Consider the following 11,203-nt stretch of genomic DNA (forward strand, 5'->3'; position numbering starts at 1 on the left):
TTAGCCTGTCTCCCTTATGCTGGCTGTTTGAATAGTGTAACCTTGGTGATGAATTCCAGATGTTGAACTATGTAGTGCTTCAGGAGTTTAGATGTTGTAGTTCTGAGTGAATAAATGTATTTTTTTTTCTTGTGATTAAAAGGCTAAACAGCAGGTCATGCGTACCTATGCATGCAAAAGGATATTTGTATTTTTGATCAGGTGAAATGCACCTGGGGACTGTAAATATCACAGATTGGTGTAATGTGATTGAACCTAAAAGTCTAAATGGCTCAAAAGACCAACTCTAGACATTCTTTTTCCTTTTTCCCCAACCACAGTTCTTCACTCCCCTTCTGTTCCCTCTTTGCCTCTTCCACTCCCCCTCTCTCCTGTTCCTCCCTCTTTCTTTTTGCCTTAGTGGATCACTCATCCATTAGTAATGAACCTAGATCATCAGGGTGATGTGAGAATTGTCTTCAAGTCTCAGAAGAAAACCAAACTATTAGAGTTTATTGGAAGGTTTTTTGGGAAGCGTTTTAGTAGAGATCACAATCTTTAGATTCCTGTAGAAGTCTGGAGTTAACACCTTTTAGAGGATGGGTTTTCTCTAATAGTGGTTTTCTGATTAGTATTTTGGGGAGGTGTTTGGGATGGAAGAACTTTTCCCATGACTTCTTACATCTGGTAAAGGAAACTCCACTAGCTAGAGGGATATTCCTGGCCTCCTGGCCCACTGGTTGGAGAAAGAATGATGCAAAGTGGCCTAGCTGGCTAAGCCTTCTCTCTGGGAGGTATTGGATATATCTGTTACCTTGCTTGTTATGGTATCACAGGTGTTTGCATATGTCCAGACTCCTCAGATTGTATACTTTGAATGTGTAGTTTTTTTTTTGTTTGTTTGAAAAGCTGGAATAAAGGGGAAAATTACTGGAAAAAAAATTCTACCAAAGGGCACAGTCATATTTGTCTCTTTGTTCAGAATTATCAACCTCATGCCTAATTTGATTTTTTTTCTTAACCCCTAGAAGCTAGAGTTTTTTGTCATTTCATTTCATTCATTTGTTCATTCAGAAATCTTCATTACTGTGCTGAATGAATGAATAAATTGGGAACAACACAAATGATACATGGTTGAGCCCTTTTCTTCTGTCTGGTAGGGAAGAAAAATAAATAAGCCAAGAACTGGTATAAGGTGTGATAAGTGTTCTAGAGGGGAATGTTGTATGTACCATGGCTGAGCAAAGGAGAAGGCAGAATATATGAATGGGATGGTTGTGGAATGTGAGTATGACTTAGCCTGATCAAGTGGGGAAGCAGGAGGAAATTCCAAGAGTCCAGAACAGCGTGGGAAAGAACACTATGAGAAGAAATGACCTCCATCATTCAAGTAAAGTGAGGGAATCCTGATTGGCTGAGGAGGGCTGGAGTTGAATAAAGTATTAGTGGGGGAGATGAGCATGCTTGACAGTCTCTACATACCCCATGGTAGCATTACCGTACCCATCATAACTTCTTATTTACTTGTCTAGCACCCCTCCAGACAGAAAGTTCTTTGGGGGAAGACATTGTATCTCTTTGAGCACTGTGTGAAACCAGCATGAAGCACAGTGCTTGGCATGTGGTGGGGAGACTCAACTACTTAATGGATGATTGGATGAAGGAGGAAGGTGAGAACAGCATGTAGCAGGTATAGTTACCAGGTGGTTTCCACACCATGCCAGTCACACCTTAACTCCTTTCACTCAATCTTGGGTCAGTCACCCTCTCAGACTTGCACCCAGAATGCTTTCCTGGTGGCTGCCAGCCTTTTTCCATCATTTGTTGCCTGAGCCATCCTGCTGCCTTCTCCAGAGTCAGCTTTTTTGGTTGAGTCAGTTCCTGCCAGACTCCCTTTGCCCTCTAGAGACTGTCTGGTCAAGGCTTCCTTTCCCTATAATCCTCCCTGGTGTCCCACCTGTGAGGTATAACACTGACCTTTCATTTTTTTTTTGACTTAATATTAGTGCTCACATCGTATTACTTTCATTCTTCTCAGTGTTTTACCAAATACTTATTCACTATAGAATTATGTCATCAGAAGTTTCATATTCTTTAGAATATGTATTTTATGAGGACAGGGATTCCTGACTTTTCCCTTCCTGAGTATCAAGTGTCTAGTACAGTACCTGACATGCTCAATAAACACTTATAGAGCGAATGAATGTCACATACTTATAGAGAACTCCAGGTGTATTGCACATATTGTGGTAGTTGCATGTTATGCTCTTTTTGTCTCTCTGTGGCAAGATTTTGAGCATAAGAAACATAAGGCAAGACTCTATTCTCTTGGATTTGATATTGAGGGATGGTCGGTTTTATTTTTATGGCTCATGTGGTAACTCTTGAATTTCTCTTTAAGCAGTCTCCACGTTATCCAAGCACAAGATTGCTATGCTGTGATCCTGCAGCCGCTGAGGCTGACAGCCTTCTGGGCCACACCCCCTTTTTTTGAGATGGCTGATGTCAGTCCCAGCATGAGGCAATCTCTTAATTCCAGCTGCTGACCACTGGGGTTTTCCTTAGGCGTGCATGCCAACTCTCCTGGTTGAGTGCCCTCTAATATATAATTAATGATGACTCTCAGCAGTTCACATTTTCAGAAGCCTTTCTAGGCATGATCTCACCACCAAGCTGTGATGCCTCACTGCCATGGGGCTCCATGTGGGCCCAGGGGAGGTCTCTCAGTCCAGCCAGTCTGCAGATTTGGTGTTCAGTAATGTTACGAGGTGGGGAGTGTGCCTGGATCCAGCCACGCATTCCCACCCTGCCCCCCACCGCCCCTCCCCCCCCCAATGTAAAGCATATAACATTGATTTCCTATGGAGACGAAGTATCTACTGGATATGAGGCAAGCTTTCAATAACCTAAGAGCCTCCAAATACTGAATCTTAATTAAGGTGACCAACCGTTCATGTTGCCCAGGATTAAAGGGTTTTCTGGGAAGTGAGACTTGCGTTGCTGAAACCAGTTTAGGGAAAAGTAGGATGGTTGATCACTCTAATCCTAATAGAGATTAAAATTAGAGAATGCAATTGGTCCTTGAATGGAAGAAAGCTGCATAAAGAGAGCAGGTCTAGCCTGATTTATCCCTTGGATGAAAACTGAGGGTGGTTTTGGTAACCCCTTGAACCTGCAATTGGTGTCAGAAGTGAGCAATCTTGTGGGTTGACTGTGCCCCTCTAATACTGTATAGTTAGCAAGCTCTTGCTCTTGGACTAAATTGTTTGCATCATAAGAAGCATTGGAACCAGGAACTGAACATCTGTTAAGCTCAGCACCTTAGTTTGGGTTGACCCAGAGACAGATCCTGAATAAGGATTTAAGTACAAGTGGTTTATCTGGGAGGTGAAGGAAAGCAATGGTAAGGAAAGAGAGAAGGAAGAGAAGGTGGCCAGTAAAAGACACCTTAGTAAGCTGGTTACTTGCTCTGGGGAGCTTAGTCTTCAATCTCTTCCACTAGAGCAGAGTTTCTTACACTTGATGCTATTGCCATTTCGGGCTGGGTAATTCTTTGTTAGGGGGCTTTCCTGAGAATTGTAGGGTATTTCCTGGTCTCCATTGATAGATGTCATGGCACTCCTTTCCCCCCAGTTCTGACAACCAAAAATGTCTGCAGACATTGTCAAATGCCCTCCTCGGGTACAAAATTGCCTGGTTGATAACCAGTGTTCTAGCACACACACTCAGAGTTATCCCATGTAGAGGTTGAGGGAGTTGGAGTATCTACGCACTAATTTTTCATTTTTTCAGGGCTGCTGAGGAAGGCTTCGGATAAAGTTGGCCATTTGTGGTTGGCTAGTGCACATGAAGTGGTATGAAGGATCTGAGCAGGGCACTGACAGTATCGGCTTCTATCTCCTATATTCTGTCTCTGCAGGCCAGTTTTTTCTCCATTTAGTGGAATCTGACTTCTGACCACGCCTAGCTGCACATATGAATCCTATCAGTCTTTAAATCCTAATTCCAAATTCCCAGGATAGATGATCTGAGTTGCCAAATTTGGGTCAGATGTTCAATCTGGCTAATCAGCTATGACCATATAGTACAAATACGGTTTTTGAGGGGCCCACTCCTGTTTCCGTTCAGTACAAGTGGGCAGCATGAGGAGATTGGATATTGTGTATAGCTGGGTTGAAGCAGGGATGGGCAATTATTTCAGCAAACACGTATCAGGCGTCTCCTATGTGCAAGGCTATTTGAAGGGTACACAGACGAATGACTTGTCAGAATGCCCAAAATGTGTGAACAGAATACACAGTTTAAAAACAGAATCTATACCTCTGGGGATGACATGGTAGGAAACGCTTTCTTTCACTGATACCTAGGTGAGTGAGTGTGCTGAGAGCCAGAGGAAAAGCTGAGGTAATTGTCACTCCATGTGTATACTCCATGGTGAACAAAATGGATGTCTTTTAAAAAGATTCAAGAAAAGATTCATTTTGAGCTGGGGGTGGGGGGGGAGGGAGGGAGGGAGGGAGAGAGAATTCGTGAATGAATAATGAGTGGGGGAGGGGCAGAGAAGGAGAGAGAGCATCCTAAGCAGGCTCTGCACTGTGAGCTGAGTCTGATGGAGGGCTCGATTCCACGACAGTGAGATCATGACCTGAGCTGAAATTGAATGGAATGTTTAACTGACAGAGCCATTCAGGTGCCCCCAAATGGACATTTCGATGGGCTGGGGCAATTTTCTACCTAGACCCCAAGATGAATTTAGAGCTCATGACCAAATTCTCTCAGGCCTTCTCTTCTAGGGGAAGGTTGTGTGGTCTGGTATTAGGTTGACTGCCAGGGCAAAGAAGGTGGGGTGGGGAAGAAATGTCTGTGTAGGATAGCCTATTGTCTCTTTTCTGTCTGTAATAAGGCAGGGGCACGGGGAGTGCTGACTGCCAGCCCTTCTCATCGCCAGCCCCATTCTTTTTTCAGTGCAATTAAAGACACAACCAAATCAGGAACAGAATGATTCCTTGTTAGACTCTGGTGTGAGGGGCTCTTCACCCTTAGCAAGGCTGTTTGCTTGGCAAGTGCAGAGGGGTTGAATTGTCCTATACCCTGTGAGTCTTTCAGATTTCACATGGGGACAGCAGTATATGTTTGGCAGAGTAAGGACCTTGGTTTTTACTTGGAACGTGTGTTTATTGGGAGTGACTTTCTGGAGGGTCTGACAGAGGTTATGCGGGTTTGGGCGTAGCCCCTCCAGGTAGCTTAATGCCATATACAACCCAAGGAGACACCAGCCATGTGGGTTGCAGTGTGACATTGCCTCTGGGACAGTGGCTCTGCCAGTTCATGCCTAGTTCCTTTACAGAGAACCGCTTGCCAAAATGTGATGGTGCTTCTGCCCTTTTGTACCTCTTAGTTTCTTCTGGTCATTTCCCAGGCCTGACTGTGGTGGGGGAAGGTGAACCATTGTTTAACCTGGGTCCTCCTGAACTCTTGGAGGACAGCTGATTTGTTTGTGGTGGTTGTCATCCCAAACCTTGAGGCTTCATTTGGGTAGGAGGCCATTAGCTTTGAAATCCATGTCTACATTTGTGCTGAGGTCACTTCCTGAGGGCTGCTCCTAGCCTATGGAGACTGAGGCAGGCCTATTTATGGGGTGGGTGGGGGGACATATATATCCTCTGGAGGCCAACCTTGGCTCTTGAGCTCACTGATGGCCTTGCCAAACCTTCTGTAGGCTACTCAGCCACCTTGGAAGCTTGCACCTACCCTCTCCTCCCTCTTGAGACATGCCCAGTGATCTGAGCACTCTCCAGCTTTATCCAGCTCTTCCCCATTTCATCTCTGTAAAGGTACTTCTCCTAATACAGGCCTTGCACATGTAATCCTATCTTGGTATCTGCTTCTCAGTGGGCCAGACCAACACAGATCACTCTGTAATTTACAGTTTGAACTGAGGTACTAATGGAGTGAAAGAAAAAAATGATAAAAAAAAATAACAGTAGTAAACTAGAGCTGGCCTAGAGAGACCTAAGCAAAATTTTTGAAGAAAACCTGATTGCTTTGATGGAGATTCCTCAATATGCAAGTAAAGCTGATACCTGATACTTTGCTTGCTGAATATGAAAAATGAGAACTCAACCCATTTAATTCTATAAAATGACCAGTTTAGTTAAACTAACATTTGTAGAGTGACTCTTGTGTGCCAAGAAAGAGGCTGGGCATAGGAAGGTGAATGAGACGTGGTCTCTGCCCTCATGTGGCTTGTGATCTAGAGGGGAAGATCCACGTGTTTTGATAGTTTTACTGAAATAGGATTCGTGTAAGATAGAGTTGGCAATGGGACTGACTCTGCTGTATAAAGATAGGAACCAGTTCCCTCCCTCCCCCCCAATTCCTAGTACCTTCCTAGGAGGCAGTGTTGACACTGGGGGAAGGACTTGGGCAAACTTCGGAGGCCTGGTTTATGCCAGGGGAGGAGTGAGAGGGGTAGCCAGTGATAAAAGTAAGGCAAGTGAGACGTGTGTTCTAGCTCTAGGATAAAGTGCTATGGATCCCTAGCACTTCTTTTTTCTTTTAAATTAGCAAGAAAGGCTGTGTCCCCTTCCTCCCATACATGGGTGGAAAAACAGCTTTGTAATGCACACAGTGACTAGACTGAAGATGTGTTTTCTGAGGAATTCCTGTCATATGTACAAGTATACAGAAGCAAATCAACCAAGCCCTTGTGTGCCCTCCAAGGCAGCTTGCATTTAGCAAATACTGGCGAATAAAGCCTACTCAGACAAGCAGGTAGGTAATCGGCTTCCTCTGGGCTCTCTTTACAACACCTCTCCTGTGAAGCAGCTGGTGCTACCAGGTTTTCTGGCAAAGGTGCTCTTTCTACAAGTGGGGCTAGGAAGGAGCACAGTGCAATGAAAAAACAAAACAAAACTTGAACAAAAATCACTTGAATAAACAGATGCCTGCTTTACCCCTCTAGCCTTTTTCTTGGCCTCATGATGCCTGACAAAAATCGAGCCGAAAGTGACGGCTGGGCTAAGATGAGGCCAGCAATATGTCACCTGATCATGCCGAGACCCCAGGGGATGGAAAAGGCATTTAGCTCTAAGCTCAGCCATGGTTGCTGCAGTAAGACAAGAGTCTTGTAGCTCTGGCAGCTCCTCCTCCTCCTTTCTTTTTTTTTTAATATATGAAATTTATTGTTAAATTGGTTTCCATATAACACCCAGTGCTCATCCCAAAAGATGCCCTCTTCAATGCCCATCACCTACCCTTCCCTCCCTCCAACCCCCCCCCCCCCCCATCAACCCTCAGTTTGTTCTCAGTTTTTAAGAGTCTCTTATGCTTTGGCTCTCTCCCACTCTAACCTCTTTTTTTTTTTTTTTTCCTTCCCCTCCCCCATGAGTTTCTGTTAAGTTTCTCAGGATCCACATAAGAGTGAAACCATAAGGTATCTTTCTCTTTATGGCATATTTCACTTAGCATCACACTCTCCAGTTCCATCCACGTTGCTACAAAGGGCCATATTTCATTCTTTCTCATTGCCACGTAGTACTCCATTGTGTATCTAAACCACAATTTCTTTATCCTCCTCCTCCTTTCCACATGATTCAGTTTCATGCCATTTGCAATTGTGAGACAAAAGAATGTTCCAAATTCCAGGCCCCCATCCTGAAGCACCCTTGGTAAGCCCAGGGAAGGAAGCTCAGCAACCTCACACATTCTGCTCGCCATGGGCAGCCAGTGGTGAGGTTTGAGGGATAGAGCCATTCCTCATTTTCAGCTTTTAACCCCAATGGGTAGGAAATCTCTTGAACTTGAAAACAAAGTTTTATGCTTTTAGGGAAAAATTTTGAAATGGCAAAAACTTCTTAAAGCCTGGGGTTTATTTTTCTGTGCTGCATAGGAGATCACAGCATTGGCATCCATAGCTGTAGTCTGTGAAAAAGTGCTAGACGTTGTCTGTACATAGCATATTTGCCTTATCCATGGGGTGAAAAGCAACAAGCATCTCAGAAAACTTCAAAGCCCACTTGCATGTTTGCTCAGAACCATTATCGCTTGCCACCTGTTGTATCATAGATTGCACTTTTCATCACTTTGGTGCTGGCTTTCACCTACAAGCCTTTCCAGTGCATGTGGCCTGGCTTCTGGGGCCTAAGCTTGTGTTGTCACAATTGGGCAGAGCTTTATGCAGGAATGCAGTGACTCTGGAGTGTGTGTGCACCTTGATAGCAAAGGGGGATTAAAAGACAATACTTTTAGTCTTTTAATCTGTGGCCCAAAGATACCTTAACATGGGGTCGTAGCTTGTCTTGTAGGAGCCTATGTCAAAATGAAATAGTACCATATTGTCATGATGGCACTTTGATTTCATTTGGATGGGTCATCTGAGCACCAAAGGGTTTTAGATTCTACCTAAACAGTTCTAGTGTGGTGCCAGCAGGGTGAAGCCATAGATCAGGTGAGGATGTGAGTGAGAAGCAACAAAAGAGAGATAGGGAACATAGGTTGCCCTTTCAAAATTATTTCTAGCTAATGGGAGGAGATCCAAAAGGTAGAAGATAGGTGTGTGGGGGGGAAATAGAAGAAAGTGTTGTGTTTTTTCCTTCAGTTCTCTTTCTTAAGAAGAGAGTGATAGGGGGCTAATGGTGGAAAGTGAGCATTGATGGGATGTCTTTATTTCACTTCCTTCTCTTTCCCCTTTCTCTTCCTTTGCATCTATTTCTTCCATTCTTCCTAGTTAGCCAATCAACCTTGGTCAGGAAGAGGGTATAGTGTGGTAAGAAATTATTTGCAAAAAAGGAAGATCATTTGCTATTTACTATTCATAGACCCTGTCTTCTAAAGAGGACAGATTCTATTAGGTAATGCCTCTTGTTTACCAAAAGAATCACGAGTGTGAGGATTCATGATTAGGGAATCCAGGAGAGAGCTAAATTGCTGGGGGTGACAAAAGGGGCTGAGAATTAGGAATTTCCAGGAGGCAGTGAAGACTGAGATGGTAAGTCTCAAAAATCTGCATGGAAAAAATGTCAAGAGGAATAATTCAGACTGGGTCTTTAGAAGGAAACATTGATCTAGTCTGGATTTTTATTAAATTTCACTGGGTAATGTGTGATCTAACCTATTCCTTCATATTCCCATTAGATTTTCAGCAAAAATCTGCATTAAGTGCTAATACTTGGCAGAATGGGATTTGCTTTTAAGAGCTATGGTGAAGTGCCAAATCCAACTTCAGGAAAGAATAGAGGATATTTGTTGTGTTCTGGAGGATGCTTTTGGCTACAAGTGACAGGGAAGCCAGCAAGCTGTGATCAAACCAAAGTATGATTTATTATCTGTTTAGCACATTGGAGACAGGTGGTTTCAAGACTGGTTGAACACCTCTAGTATGCCCTGATGCTGGCTTAGCATCTCTGGAATTTTCTTGATCTGTCCCTCCTGGTTGGAAGATGATGATGTCGTTCTAGTCATCAAGGCTTGGACTTGAAAGAATGAGTCCTTCTTTTCTTATTAGGGAGGAAAAGTCTTTTGCAGAGGACTCCCAACAGATGTTCCTATGTTTCTCATTGACCAACAGTAGGTCATTGGACTCCTCTAGCTGCAAGGGAGGCTTGGGGAACATCTGGTTTTTCTTAGTCTCTGTAGTGGGATTGAGCAAGAGGTGACTGAGAATGGTGATGGCATAGCCACTGCTGTGTGTGTGCAGGTGTTTGCAGGCACTGTAGGTCCTTAGAGGAGATGCTTGCACAAAGGCGGCTATGAAAGATTTCCTCTGCATTTTTCATAAAAATGGGCTTCTTTTCCTCTTTTTCCAGTATCTGCTTCCTTTATAGGATCGCCTCTGGTGATATTGGGAGATATTTGTTTGTATCCTGGTCCTTACACAGTGAATTTCAGAAAAACTCATTTTCTTTCTTTCCCTGGTGGAGTATATGTCACCTAATTCTGAGGAGACACAGCACATATTTCAGGGTACAGATCAGACTGGACCCCAGCAGGGTACTGAATGAGCAGGAGTCCATGGCTAACCCAGATTTAAGGAGCTTGGTTTTGTGATTGTATATTGCTAAAGCACCAGGGGCCCAGCTTTTAAATAAGAATTTCCTATACCTGGCTTTGTTTTTTTGTATGTTTGTTTTTTGTTTTTTGTTTTTTTTCTTCTTTCTTTGTTTTGTTAAAAGAAGTGACATTAATATGACTTTTGTAAGGGGAAAAAAAATCAGATTTCCTGGAGTCTGTCTTGCCTATAGGAGGCTGTTAGCTGCATGTATCTTTTAAAGAAGACCAGTTGCTGATAATAAAAAGGCATTTAACAGGACACTCTGAAGAATGGCTTCCAGACCCTAGAAGATTGAGTGCTGTGTTTAATGGTCACCTTCAGAAATCACTGGTTTATGTTCTTTCGATGTATCTGTTAACCCTGAACTTCAGTGAGTCACATAATTCTTGCAGCCTTTCCACTCCTGCTGGGTGAATGTAAATCTTGCTGAGAATGACCTCTCTATCTTTTGGCCTGTTCCCAACCTTCTGTGGGCAGCATGGAAGCACATATCCACTCTTGTCTTCTGAGCATTTCCTTTTCTTCTGAGAGATGAGGCACATCTCTCTGGTACAGAGAGCCAATAATTTACCTTGGATTACACTGTTCACTATTGTTTGTGGGCTTTCTGATCAATGGTCTTTAGAAGCTTTTGGGCACAACTGTAGTTAGAGAGGTTTGTAAGAGAGACCTCTGCCAGATGGTCCTCCCTCCCGGCTCAGTCTCCCCTTGCTATGTGCATGAAGGTACTGCTCATCCTGTATCTCCTCTGGACTCCCACCTGGATGGTGCAAAGAGAGAACAACCAGCCTGTCTTGAGCTGAACACTGTTCTTCAGAAGAACCACCCAGGTGCATGTGATAGTCAGGTTTGCTTCCTAGGGCTGGTTCCAGGAAAGGCAGGGATGTGGACAACTTGGTGTAGAGGAGCACATCTAACACCAGATGTTTAGATGGTGGTTGTTTCATCTATTAACTCTGGCCTTAGCAGATTGTGTCTACCTAAGATGGGTGCTGTGCCTTAATATTTTCCATTGTGCCTGTGTCTGGAACGCTTTATATTTTAACTGAATTGATCTCATGCAAGGTGACTTAGCTCCTCTGAACCAGTTTTTACCTTTGAAAATGAAAATAATGATGTCTTATATGGAAAGGACTAAATGAAATAGATTTTCATAAAATAATTTGCTGTAAC

General features: G+C 43.6%; 1 protein-coding gene across 1 annotated transcript in view; it reads right to left on the reverse strand.

Annotated features, from left to right (window-relative positions):
* The window catches only part of LOC109269290 (60S ribosomal protein L32-like), a 29,049-nt gene extending 19,301 nt beyond the window's left edge, over positions 1-9,748 (reverse strand). The window contains 1 exon segment of the mRNA XM_053896161.1: positions 9,546-9,748. Within this exon segment, the coding sequence (XP_053752136.1) occupies positions 9,546-9,748 (203 nt within the window).
* Positions 9,749-11,203: the final 1,455 nt, after the last annotated feature.

Source organism: Panthera pardus, unplaced genomic scaffold, assembly GCF_024362965.1.
Source record: "Panthera pardus isolate Hobbes unplaced genomic scaffold, ASM2436296v1 HiC_scaffold_7, whole genome shotgun sequence".
NCBI classification, from domain to species: domain Eukaryota; kingdom Metazoa; phylum Chordata; class Mammalia; order Carnivora; family Felidae; genus Panthera; species Panthera pardus.